We start from the raw sequence: 13,550 nt of genomic DNA on the forward strand, positions 1-13,550 counted from the left end.
AAGTTTGTCTCTGCATCTTTGTTTTTTACTCCTCTGACGTCATTTAAAGGAAACACCACTTCCTGCCTGCTTTCACTGTGTGATTTTTTAACATCATGTGGGTCATATGTCACAATAAAATTTAAGAAAATGCATCACAAGGTTTTGGAGACTCCCTTTGGTTTCAAATAACAGAGTCATGAAGCGCTCTTAGCTGATTATTCTTTTATTCGTTTTAATAGAAAGTCCAACTCTCACTGCAGGTACAAAAACAGAGAGCTGGTGTAGCAGCAGGGCTGAATACGTCTGACAGGATCAGAAGAAAACGAGGAAGAGGAGGATGAAGATAGAGAGGAAGAAGAAGAAGAAAGCTATTCCCCTGTTCATAATTACAGAAAAAAATCTTTTACATTCCTTTTTCCCAGAGCTGTACATAAAAAAACACATTTATATATTTCATATTAATATAAAACAAAGAAAACATCTGGAACTTTCGTCTCAGAGCAGTTTCACTTTCATCCCTTTGTGGTGACGCACGTCCAGGTGAGCACAGGTGAGGAAGAGGACGGTATGAGGGGGTTTCCTGTTTTATTTCCGTGCTCGCTGATTGTCTTCAGCCTGCTCGTCGAGAAAGTTTAAACCCTACAGGTAAGAGGAGGCACGCACAGGTAGAGGAGACAGGTGACACCTGACGGACAGACAGACGGGTTTATGATCCTGTGACGCTCAGGACGACGTGCTGGAGGTTTGACAGGAGGACTCTGAAAGAGTTTTAATTTTCAGATAACAGAAAAAAACAGTGATTAATCTCTAAACAACATTTAAACTTCAGTTTTGACTTTTTTCATAGCTGGATTTTTTTTCGTATTTTACTACTTTACATAATTTTTCCTTTTTTCCCATTTTCCTGACTTTACCTCAAATTTTTTACTTTTTCTTAATTTCACACTTGATGTAAATATTTGATATTTTTCTTTTCTTGCAACGTTTCACATAAGTTTGACTTATTTTCCTAAATTCTATCATTTTTCCTTGAATTTTTTGTTTTTTTCGATTTCAACATTAAACCTCAAAAATTCAGACTTTTTTGGTATTTCACATTTTACCAAGAAAAATAAAATTGTCCTGAATTTGAACATTTGACCTCAAAATTTTAGCATTTTTTTTGTTTAACATCAAAACTTTGACTTTACTGAATTTTAACATTTTACCTAAACATTTAATTTTCTCTTAAATGTATCTATTTTTCCTCAAAATTTTTTGACTTTAAGCTAATTTACATTTGACTTTTTCCTAACATTTCTCCCAGAGTTTTACTTTCCCCTAAATTTTACCATTTTACCTTAAAAATTTCAACTTTTCCTGGAATTTTACCTCAAAATTTTGACATTTTATCAAAGTTTTCCATTTTATCACGGACCTCAAAAATATCAAATATTTTCTGAATTTACTTTTCTACCTCGGAAATTTGGACTTTTTTTTTTTTTTTTGCATTTGAACCCAAATGTCTTTCTTCACCCAAATTTTAACAATTCTCCTGGAATTCGACCTTTTCCTAAATTTTCCCACTTTACCCCAAAATTTTGACATTTTTTTAAAAGTTGATCATTTCATCAATAGCCTCAAAAATTTCAACTATTTACTTTACTTAATTTTTTTTTATATCTCGGAAATTTTGACTTTTTTTTGCATTTGACCCCAAATGTCTTTCCTCACCCGAATTTTAACAATTCTCCTGGAATTTGACCTTTTCCTTAATTTTTCCACTTTACCTCAAAATTTTTGATTTTTTTTCCCTCTGAGTAATGATTCAACATTATTTAAATCATGGTGGTCCTTATGGACAAAGTTGGGTATTTCATGTCTTAAGGTATCTTTTTATTTTTATTTTTTTCAGATTAAGAAAAAAAACACTGAACCCAAGAAAACCACTGGAATGAAGTCAGAAAACACGACTCCTAAGAAATCTACCACGGTTAATTTTCCTTTGATTGAATTTGTGCTTCTAATAACCGTATGAAAAGCACGTTTTTCTCAGTCTGGATAGAGTGAACTCTGAATGTTTCCTCCTGAACCTCCAACACGTCGTCCACGCGTCTGAGTCCTTGTGAAGCCTGAATGCAGCTGGAATGTTCTGGGCTGTTTGTGTCTCTGCTACACGTCTGAGTTTCTTTTAAAGGGTTTCGCTGACAGAAGACTCCGAGAGACAAACATGAACACTGTGCAGACAAGACGATGAAGACAACGTTTGGGATCTTTTCAAAGCTTCCTCCCTTCGCTCGTGCCCGTGTGCTTTATCTACATCTGTCTCCTCTGCTCCACATATAAAAATGCATTGTCTTGATTCATAGAAACCTGAGTTTTTTTGCTCGTACATGTTTAAATATTTACACTTCAGCTCCCGTCTGCTGCTCACACAGAGACGATCATCCGGCTCGTACAGGAGAAGGTCAGAGGCTGATGTTTTCTCACGCTGTGACTGTTTGTGTTTGCAGGAAGATCTGAGTTATACGCCTGATTTTTAAAGACACGCGTCCAACAGTTTGTCTCCAAACAGCCTCTGAGGACGTTCAGGAGATATCTGAGATAATCAGAGTGAAGTGGAGGGTTTGAGCTGGAAGTTAAAGACAGTTTCGACTTTTGTGTCTGCAGTCTTTTCCTATGAGTCAACCTGAAGCTTGAATAAGTCTCTAAATTTGCTCAAACTCCCAAATCAGAGGCTGGATTCGTCAACAAACTGTTGGAGCTAAACAGTGTCGCCCTCTGCAGGCAGAGAAGAAGAAGCTCCTGTTTTGTTTTTTATTTTTTTGCGTCTGAAAGCTAAAATACTGGAAGTGTGAGATGTAAAATCTGCTCCTGAGACTTCGATCCATCCCAGAAACATCGGATCTGAAGCGAGGAGTGAGTAAATGCTTTATCCTTTCTCTGCAGCGAGTCTTCACGCCTTCTGTCCTCCTCTGCAGACGCCGTCATCTCAGAGGCTACTTGAGGTTTAAATACCGGATCTACAGCTACGCAGAACCACGACGACAGCAGAGTAATGATCCTAGCTCTTTAAATGCATACATGAGATTACCGTGTTCCTATGTCCGCACTCCCCCGTAAATAAATACAGTACTTTCATTTTCCTGACGCGATGATTGTCCAAAGCAAAGACGAGACGACGGGTTCTCAGCCACGAGGTCCAATCAGAAGAGTCCGTTAAGGTGCAGGACCAGACGGGAAGAGGAGGGAGGGAGGTGGTCTCTGCGTTTCCTATTTGGCGTGAGCGGTTCCTGGGTTCATCAGTAGTCTGTCCCACCGTGACGAAGAGGACGAAGAGGAGAGGGAGGAAGAGGAGGAGGAGGCCCGGCGGAGGTCAGATCGAGGTCAGAGTTGAGGAAGAGGAGGTCAAAGGTCACAGAGCGGTGGAGGTGATCTTCTTGATACCTCTGCGCTGGGCCAGGGTGGAGCAGCCGACCGGCTCCAGGACCGGGGGGACGTTTCTGTTCAGGGCCGAGTACGTGGCCTTCATCGCTCCCTGAGGAGAGACACAACGAAACATCAGTCAAACACACACACACACACACACACACACACACACACACACACACACACACACACACACACACGAGAGGATCAACCTCAACACAAAATCATGAAGCTGCTTTAAAACTGTTTCTAAACTGGAGGGTTGAGTCCCAAAGGGGGTCACTGAGACCTGTAAGGACATTTCTCTCCTATGACGCAGCAGTGAGTTAGTTTCTCTCCAGAACAGCAGGTGGCAGTAAACCACCTTAAAGCTGTTTGTCATTCACCTTTACAGGAGTAATTTTAGAAATCTGGGACACTTTGGTCGTTAACAGAAGGTGATGAGTCCTGAGACCACATCAGGTGCCCCCCTGAAGTTCAGTTGTTTGTGATTGGTCGACTTAGAGACCTGCAGAGGAAATAATTCTTCTTCTGCAGGTTTTTTATGGACACCCTTTTCCACCAGGTAAAAATAAAGAAGCCTCGGCCTGTTTGATGATATAGTAGTTCTATTCTTTTCCTGTTGGGATTTTTTTCTCTGTATTAGGTCTTTTTAAGTCTTTGTTTATTTTTTTAATTTATTTTATTTCTTTCTTTATTTTTTTAATCTTACAGTTTGGATTTTTTTTTCTCTGTATTATGTCTTTTTAAATATTTGTTAAATTCTTTTTATTTATTTTTTTATTTTTTTAATCTTACAGTTTAGATTTTTTTTCTGTATTATGTCTTTTTAAATATTTGTTTAATTTTTTTTATTTATTTTATTTATATCTTTATTTTTTTTAATCTTCCAGTTTGGATTTTTTTTCTCTGTATTTTGTCTTTTTAAAAATCTCTTTAGTTTTTTTTTTTTTTTTTTTTTTTAATCTTATAGTTTGGATTTTTTTCTCTGTATCATGTCTTATTTCTTCGACTTTCTTTGACTCATAACTTCAACTTCTGATCTCATAAAAATGACTTGAAATTAAAAATAATTTAAAATACTTACTTTTTAAATCTCTTTTTTATGATTGTTTATCTCAAAACTTGACTTGTCATATAAGTTCTATTTTTTATCTCATGGTTATCATGTTTTTATCACATTATTGTTCTTGTTTTAATCTGTATTAATAGCTGTTTCTCATTATTTTGACTCTTTTTAAAGTTTTTCATCTTTATCTAGATGATTTTTTTATGTCATACCCTGAGTTTTACCTTTTGAGTTTGACTTGAAATATCATCATTATCAATTCTTATTGAATAGTTGCAAATTTTTATCACTTATTTCTGTCTTTTTCTAATAATTTTGACACTTTTCCCATTGTTTGAAATTTTAATGTCATTAGTTTGACTCATAATTTTAATTATTTTGAATTAATTGTCAGAATTATCATTTTTATCACATAAATGTGACTTTTAATTCAATATTTCTGGCCTTTCCTCATAATTTTGACTCATTAATCTTAATTGAAAAACTTCTTATTTTTTATTGTTGACTTCTGATGTCAGATTTATGACTTGAACTGAAGATAATGACTCACTTCCTGTTTATACTGACTTTTTACCTCATAGTTACAACATTTCACTAATTAGACTTTTCTCTTTTTAATCTCAAATTTATAACTTTCTATCTCATGGTTTTGACTCTTTTTATGATTTTTCTTTTAATGTAGAAATTTGCTCTGATAGAGATGGATTGGCCCAGTTTTTCCTCTCACCGTCACTTTGCTCTGAAATCATTTCCTCCCTGCAGAAGTTTGTAAACCTGACAGAAACTCTCTCAGAGTCCGGCTCAGTCATGGTAACTTCTGAGGAAGACTACATGAAGGATGAAGAGCAGATTCATCTTTGGACACCGACCTTTACGAGGTTGGGCTCGTCGTGTCGGTTCAGCGTGTATTTAGGCAGCTGGTCTCTGTGCGTCACCCAGGGGTGTCTGAGGACCTGACCCGCCGTCAGCCTCCGGTGAGGGTCTACGTGGAGCATCTTAGACACCAGGTCCTGAAAGGGGGGGCAGGGTTCAAAGTCAGAATGATTTTTATTTCAAAACACTGGAAAAAAAAGTTGATCTATCGGCTTCTTCACTTTCAGGTTTCCGTTTCCTCACCTTGGCCTCGGGAGAGACAGAGTTCCAGTATCCTCCGCTGAGGGAGAACTTCCCGCTGCCGATTCGAGCCAGGATCTCCTCCGGCGTGTCCTCGGGGCCGTTTGCAAAAGGAGTGAACCTACAGACGCAGACAGAGTACATGATGATGTGTGTTTGGGAAGGGAACAGGAAGAGATTCACGTCACGTTTCCTGTGTTTCCATCTCCACCCACCCCGTCAGCATCGTGTAGAGCAGGACGCCCAGGCTCCAGATGTCGCAGGCGGCGTCATAACCCTGCTTCTTCAACACCTGACGGGAGAAAAACACAAGTTCCATGATTTTAATCAAACATCTGCTCTGTTTTTCTCTCACACTGCTGAAGCGAAGAGCTCCAACACCTCCTGAACGCTGACGTGTACGCCTTTCAGGTCACATTAACACCTGGTCGCCGTGGTAACCAAAGATGTTTTTAAACCAAATGAAAACAGACAGGGGGCTGTGACTTAAAATATCCTTTAAGAAGACATCAAGAAGATAAAAGTAGGATGAAATAAAGCGAGGTAAAACAGATAAAGAGGAAAGAGCTCGTACCTCTGGAGCGACGAAGTTAGCGGTGTAGCACGGCGTCATGAGCAGACCGTTCTCCGCTCTCAGCTGTTTGGCGAAACCAAAGTCGCAGATCCTGATGGACTCAGCGTTCCCGCTCTCATCCACGTAGAGGATGTTACTGGGCTTCAGGTCTCTGTGAACCACCTGGAAACAGGACAGGAAGAGATCCAAGTGAGCTTCATGAGGTCAAACAAAGACGGAGACGCCAAAGTTTTAGAGTCGTACCCCTTGTACGTGCAGGTACTCCACCGTCTTGGTGATGGTGTAGAGAACGGCGCTGGCTTCTCGCTCCGAGAAAAACTTCTGTCGGAGGATTTTGTCCAGCAGCTCTCCTCCTTTCATCAGCTCCGTCACCAGGAACACCGACCGGCCGTCATCGTACACCTGCGGCGCAAACGACAGCTCAGGCGTTAAATTATTCTGAATTTCTCAACAACACAACAGCTTCAGATCTGATCACTGAGTGTTTGTTCCTTCAGGGTCATTAAAGATGCAGCGCAACATGGCACAAATGAGTCACAACAAATGTTCGGTCTGAAAAGTAAAACTCAGAAACAAAGAAACTTTCTGAAGCTAAAAGTTCCTGGTACTGTTTAGTTTCAGTCCCAGATTTGTTTCAAATCGATCAGACGAGATCTGCTGCACTGATGAAACAAGAGATGAAACTTGAGTCTCACGTAAATAACACACGGCTCTGTATTTATAATCTTTGACAACAGGCTGAATCATCTCTAACAGCTTTTTTTACAAAGTCCTGGAAGTGATGCAAGTGAGAGTTTTCACCCAGCAGCTCAGGATATTTATAACTCTCATTAAGAATGAGTCACCCCTGAAAAAAACTCAATCCAAATTAAGCCGTTAGCAGAAAGTCCACGGCGTTAAAGATCGAAGAAATGAAGAAATCTGAGAGATGGAGGTTAAGAAAGAGGCGTGAATAAGATCACGTGACCCACGTCTTTGAGGGTGATGATGTTGGGATGTTGTCCGTATCTCAGCAGGATCTCCACCTCCTCCGTCGGGTCTCTCTTGGACTTGTTGATGATCTGCAGCAGAAACAGATCCAGTTTTCAGAGAGGAGCAGAGACAAAGAGCTGCAGGCGTCGTGGATGTTCAGTTTTTACTCACTTTGACAGCGTACTCCGTGCCGGATCCTTTGTGGATGGCTCGTTTGCAGATGGAGTACGAGCCGACGCCGATGTCCTCTTTGATCTCGTAGAGGTCGGAGAACTGAGACGTGCTCCTGTGCAGCTGCTGCAGAAACACATCAGTGAATTAAAAAACGACATTTTGTCAGAGTGAAACTGAAAACTAAATCTCTTTGTGAGGTGTACCTGGACGATGGTGTTGGGGATGGGCTGTGTGTCCTCTTCTGTGATCGCCACAAAACTGAATCCTCTGAACAGCTGATGAGCGTTGGCACTGGGAGGAACCCCCGGAGAGTCTGAGGCACAAACACAGAACAGATGTTGGAGCAGAGGGTTGGCGAAGTGTAAATATCTGAGGAGGAAGAGGAGGAGGAGGAGGAGGAGGTGTGAATCTGTACCTCTGGGTGTTTTAGCCGTGAACTCTGGATCGAAATAGAAAGTGTCGTCAGGTCGTCCTGCAGCCGGTTTGAAGGGAGGGTGGAGCTCTCTACGGAAAAGTTTCTGCAGGGAGACGGACGTGTTAGAAATCTGAAACACATCATTAAATCAAACTCTTTAAAAAAACAGACACTGACATTCCAGTCGATGGTGCTGAAGAACTGATGCCTCTTGATCTCCTCCACACCGTCTGGTCCGGCTCCTGTCAACAAACAGGAGGAAACACGTTCTTCAGATTCAGAGACAGACTCTGTTTGAAACATCACACTTAAAATATAAGACGGCAGTGCTCGAAAGAGGGAAACACCACGTTAGCTGCAAGGTTGTCGGAAGAAAATTGAAACAACAGTAAATTTTGTATCATTTTTAGATTCAGATTTAATTTTAATCTTCATTTTATTGAAGCCATAAACACTTCATTTTATTATCTTTCAGATATTTAGCTAAAAAGAACTTTCTGTTTGATTCCCTGAAATTCCAGCTCTACCATCTTTGACTTTTGTTTCCTGAAATTCAAGAACTCTTTGTCTTCTGCTTTCATTTAAAACAATTTTGAACATTCTGTGTTGTCTGCTTCTATTTCCCCAAATTCCAGATCTCCAATTTTTTTCTTTTGTATCCAAAAACGGAAGATCTCTAAGCTTCTGCTTTAATTACTGGTATTTAAGAATTCACCGTCCTCTGCTGTAATATCTGAATTTCAACTCTACATCCCCTGCTTTCTTTTTTTCATTTTTTGTTTATCCAAAAAATAAGAATAAATAAATAAAATATCTGAACTCTTCATCCTCTACATTTATTTTCAACCAAAAATTCCAGAACTCTCTGTCCTTTGCTTTAACACCCTAATTCCAACTCCAAATAACTAAATGGATAAAATTCCAGAACTCTCTGTCCTCTGCTTAAATTCCGGAACTCTGCCTCTTATTTAATTTCTTAAATTCTAGAACTCTCCATCCCTCTGCTTTTTTTCAAAAAAGATTCCAGAAGTCTATGTGTCTGCTTTTATTTCCTGAAATTCTAGAGCTCCTCTGTTTACAAAAATAAATAGATAAATAAAATTAAAGAAAAGGACATTTCCAAAAATTAATTTGTCTTGCAGTGAACTCAGTTATCTTATGGATCGTCAAAGTTTGAAGTCACTATACAATAGTTTATTTTTGGTTTTTCATATTCTAATTTTTTACATTTTTTTAAAATCAATTTTCATACTTTTATGCTTTGATTTGGAGAGCACAGGGCATGCAGGAGAGAGGCCAAACCTGGGGGTCAAACCTGGTCCGCCCACACAATTTTGTTCCTTTTTTTTTCCTAGCTAAACTTTTAATTGCTTTGTTTTTTGTTTAGTTTTGTTTTCTTTAACAGAACAAAGCAAACCTGAAGTTGTACATTGCATAAACAGCACAGAAAAACTTCAAAAGTATGGTATAACTAAAAATATAAATGAGAATACAACTGACACCACAACAAACAAACAAAACAAAAAAAAAAAAACAAGAAAAACAAAAAAAGAAATAACATTCACAGTTTCACAAATGTCATATGCTAAAAAAATATATACACACGGTTTCTAACTTCATGGGGTGTGGAACGACAAACCTTAAGCCCATACTGACACCACTTGGATTTTCTTTTAATTATTTTTATAAAACTATTATTTTTATTTAACTAGTGCTTGTTTTTGTTTTGTTGTGAAGAACTTTGAGTTACATGTGTTTGTGTACGAATGGTGTTATATAGAAAAAAAATTAAAATGAGTTTCTCATCAATGATCTTGACTTGTTCTGGCTCAGAAATAAAGCTGCACTGAGTAAAAAACTCTTAAACCTGTACAGCATATTCAGGTATCCACACACTTTTCTACTGCTCAGCTCGTCTCAACTGTTTTCTTAGGTGTAAAAAAAGTGAAAAAGAAGTTTTTACCTAATCTGTTTGCAGGGTTCCGTTTGAAAAGGTTCCTGAGGAGACTCTGAGCTTCTGAACTCAAAAACTGAGGCATCCCCAACTTGGCCCTGAAAAGAAAACACACAGAGCTCAGACGAAGTGCTGATATTAAAGTAAAAGCAGGTTTGCAGTGTGTTCATATCTGAAATCAGATCTGTCAGAATCTGAAAGAGTAGAAGACCCACAAACAGAAACACAGGAAGCTCAGTCAGCAGTCTGCAGAGAGCCGACTCAGCTTTCTGAGACAGACAAAGAGGGAGTGTGAGAGAGAGCACAGAGAGAGCAGGACGCCTCGATATTTCCTGTGCTTTTTTAATCTATCCGATATGATTCCTTCCCTCACTTCCTCCTGCCTCTTCTTCTTCCCCCCTCACTGTTATAAAAATCTCTCCCTCTTCTCCGTCCTCTGCTCTGTCCATCCTCGTCCTCCTCTTCCTCCTGAGTGCTGCACTTTATCTCCTCTAATATAAATCCTTCACCTCCCCCTGGGCCGACTCTGAGGGAGGAGAGTCTGCCTCCTCTCTGATGTGGGCTGTAATAAAAGCTGCGAGGAGCTGATAGGATGTGAGTGTACAGACAGGACGGAGAGTCTTACTTGAGGATCATGGTCATCGTCTCTTTCCGGTCTTTGCCTTGAAACGGCAGCGTTCCCGTCAGCATCTCAAACTGAGAGGGAGGAAACACACTCTGTGATATTTCCAACACCTTGACGTGCAGATTAACAGCAGTTATTTTCAGCATCCCCTCACCATCAGCACCCCGTACGACCACCAGTCGGCGCTGTGCGTGTGCCCTCGCCTGTTCACCACCTCAGGAGCCATGTACTCCACCGTCCCACAGAAGGAGTAGGCCTTGTTCTCGTGGTCTATGGACTCCTTACTGAGGCCAAAGTCTGAACACACACATGGAAATCAGAGATAAAAGGGTTATCAGCTGCAGCTTGATGGAAACACACACACACACTCTCTCTCACACACACACAGTACAAAGAACAGGTGTTATATTACACACCGGTCAGCTTGATGTGCCCCTCCTCGTCCAGCAGGATGCTGAAAAAGCAGAAATGAGGTTTTTATTTTCTGAAGGAAATGTCTGCTCGCAAAATTTCACAATGCAGCACGACTGTGTGTGTGAGTCTACTTGTTTTCCCATCCTACAGGGGCCCATAGTTTTGCTATGCACTCACCAACGGGGACCGCCAAAAAAACAAGGTACATGTTGCTCTGAATAAACCCCTGATGATTTATTTTTACAAAAACTAACTTAAGTCAACAATTAAGCAGTGAATAAAGAATTCCTGAAGATTGTTTTTGAAATAAGTGCTCTATTAAGACAACTTCTTCGGTCTAGACCAAACTTCCGGGAACTGGTAAATTAACAGTTGATGTTATCCTTATGCAAACATGTATAGAGGGTATGCACATGAGGGAAGTCGCCGTGGTTACGCCCACTGAGTGGCAGAAAGAGGGAGATGAGTGGCAGCGTTGGCTTAAATACCGTCTAAATTCAAAAACATAATCGAAAAATGGGAAAAGCTGTTGCCCGATTGATTGAATGAACATGTTTGAAAGGAAACCAGAGCGCTCTTGAGGCAGGCTACCAAAAGACAAAGAGAAACTGATGGAACGCTGCAATTTTCAGAAACAATTCAAGCAACGAAAGCTGAAAGCTAAATTCTAGAACTCTCTATCCCCCTGCTTTTATTCCAAAAGATTCCAGAATTCTATGTGTCTGGTTTTATTTCCTAAAATTCTAGAACTCCTCTGTTCACAAAAATGATTAGAGAAATAAAATAATAAAAAAAATTTCAAAGACATTTTCTTGCAGTGAACTCAGTTATGGATTATTTTTTAATTATTTTTACAAAACTTTTATGTATGTTAACTTAGTCCTGTTCTTTTGTGGCTCTGTTGAGTCCAAACTACCCTCAATTTCATGTCATATCCACTTTTTTTCCTAGTCTTGCTATGTTAACTGCTGCTCTCTGCAATGCTAAGTGGCGTTTGTTTTGCCACTTAGTCTGACTGAAGTGGGCGTGTCCCAGAGGGGAAGTAATGTAAACGCAAACCCTCTATATGTATACTGATGTCTTATATGTTTATCATCCATGAAATGTTTTTTTTTGTGGGTGTGTTTTTCTTTTCTTCCTGTTTTTTGTTTTTGTTCCCTTTGGCCCTCTGCTTTGAAAGCATATTGAACAATTACCCTACATATAAAAGAAGATCAGGGTAACTGCACATTCCTCTTACAGACTGTTTACAGTTATAGAGTAATAAGGAGTTTATTGTTTAAAAAAAAAAGAAAATATTGAGGATATTTTGACTAATAGCTTGTAAAATGCTTGCAACCATCCTCTAAATAGAGAATTAAAGATAAAAAAATAAATAATAAATAAATGAAAAAATAAAACAATCTGAATAAATAAAAAAGAGATTAGATAACAAAATCTAATCTAAATAATTCCATAAATAAATCCATAAATAAATAAATAAATAAATAAAATAAAAAAAGACTCCTTCTTCATGTCTAAAATTGAGATACGTATTAAGTTACCAGTTACAAGAAGGAAGGAAAAAAGGAAGGAAGGTGGTTGATGCTCGAGAGTCTCAAAATAAAGAAAGCAGGAAAAGAAACAGGGATAAAAATTGAAATTTGGAGAAAAACACTCAGATAGCTTCGTTTCAGTTTGGGTGTCTTGATTGAAACTGTGGTGGCATAAAATTTCCCCTGGACTTCAAATATTTATCTTCTCAAAACATTTACTCGATGCCCAAAAATTTTCCCGTAAAGTTGTCAGCACTTGTAGGAATGCATTTTTTGTTGGGGTATGTAATCGTGAAGAGGCCTGCTCGGTTCAGGTACGCTGAGAGTCCCCTGATGGCTACGTCAGTGTGTATGAGTGTGTAAGTGTGTGCATACTTTTCTGGTTTGAGGTCTCTGTAAATGATGCCGAGGCTGTGAAGGTGATCCAGAGCTAAAGCGAGCTCAGCCAGGTAAAACTTCACATCCTCCTCTGTGAACATCACCTACGACAGGAATATATAAAATCCAGTGTTTGTGAATATTTTTCTGCACCACGCTTTGTCTTTAAGGCATAAATCTCGCTCTGCCTGTGTGTAAACCAGAGCTGAGGGATGTGAGGTGTTACCTCCTTAGAGAGCCGGGTGAACAGATCTCCTCCTCGGAGGAAGTCCAGGATCAGGTAGAGCTTCCCCTCCGTCTGAAAGGCTGACGTAGGAGAGAAAGTTAGAGACTGAATACTTTCCACTGGGGAAATCTGTTGCAGACTCAGATTGGAATAACAAGCTGCCATTGGCTGCTGAGTCGATGAGTCATCACAGGAGGTCTGCTATTGGTTGACTCACCGTAGTGCAGTTTGACGATGAAGGGATGGTTGACCTCCACCAGGATGTCTCTCTCCATCTTCGTCCTCACTCGGTCACGCACTGGAGACACACACAGAGTGGAAAAACACATAAATCACCTGATGGAGCTTCAGAGGAAACCAAAATAAAACACACTCCCTTATTTGGTTTCTGTTTTAGCTGGAGAGACTCCCAGATGGCAGCTGATGAGTAACGGCGTATCAGGGAGAGAAAGGACTCAGCATCAAGGATTTTACAACAGAAATGTTTGGCCAGAGAGGAGAGGAAAGGCACAGAATAATAAGGCAGAGATTTTTTATTTCCACCAGCAGGTGGCATATACTAATTCATCTCTCCCCCTCTCATATACCTCTTTAGCTTTTGAGCCTCACGTTGAGGTGTGAAATTCCACTCTGGGTGATGACGGCTGAGCAGACACACTCTGATCTACCTGTGAACACTTTCCCACCTGAGAAAAACACATCTTTTTATCC

At 39.6% G+C, this 13,550-nt stretch overlaps 1 protein-coding gene across 5 annotated transcripts in view; it reads right to left on the reverse strand.

Moving 5' to 3' along the window:
• Window positions 1–1,177: 1,177 nt before the first annotated feature.
• The window catches only part of rps6ka3b (ribosomal protein S6 kinase, polypeptide 3b), a 58,838-nt gene continuing 46,465 nt past the window's right edge, over window positions 1,178–13,550 (reverse strand). For 4 of the 5 annotated variants that reach the window (XM_074693394.1, XM_074693393.1, XM_074693398.1 and 1 more), the window contains 18 exons: window positions 13,057–13,137; window positions 12,840–12,919; window positions 12,611–12,717; window positions 10,703–10,740; window positions 10,441–10,583; window positions 10,287–10,357; window positions 9,671–9,759; window positions 7,885–7,949; window positions 7,708–7,810; window positions 7,496–7,605; window positions 7,290–7,415; window positions 7,118–7,207; window positions 6,390–6,548; window positions 6,147–6,308; window positions 5,788–5,864; window positions 5,576–5,693; window positions 5,329–5,469; window positions 1,178–3,499 (listed from right to left, as the gene is read on the reverse strand). In XM_074693394.1, coding sequence (XP_074549495.1) covers window positions 3,377–3,499; window positions 5,329–5,469; window positions 5,576–5,693; window positions 5,788–5,864; window positions 6,147–6,308; window positions 6,390–6,548; window positions 7,118–7,207; window positions 7,290–7,415; window positions 7,496–7,605; window positions 7,708–7,810; window positions 7,885–7,949; window positions 9,671–9,759; window positions 10,287–10,357; window positions 10,441–10,583; window positions 10,703–10,740; window positions 12,611–12,717; window positions 12,840–12,919; window positions 13,057–13,137 — 1,883 coding nt within the window. In that variant the 3' untranslated portion in view covers window positions 1,178–3,376. The remainder of the gene's footprint in view (window positions 3,500–5,328; window positions 5,470–5,575; window positions 5,694–5,787; window positions 5,865–6,146; window positions 6,309–6,389; window positions 6,549–7,117; window positions 7,208–7,289; window positions 7,416–7,495; window positions 7,606–7,707; window positions 7,811–7,884; window positions 7,950–9,670; window positions 9,760–10,286; window positions 10,358–10,440; window positions 10,584–10,702; window positions 10,741–12,610; window positions 12,718–12,839; window positions 12,920–13,056; window positions 13,138–13,550) is intronic. The other variant, XM_074693395.1, reaches the window with a different exon arrangement.

Source organism: Halichoeres trimaculatus, unplaced genomic scaffold (assembly GCF_033239565.1).
Source record: "Halichoeres trimaculatus isolate MK-OKI-2021-1 unplaced genomic scaffold, fHalTri1.1 fHalTri1_scaffold_18, whole genome shotgun sequence".
In the NCBI taxonomy this organism is placed as follows: domain Eukaryota; kingdom Metazoa; phylum Chordata; class Actinopteri; order Labriformes; family Labridae; genus Halichoeres; species Halichoeres trimaculatus.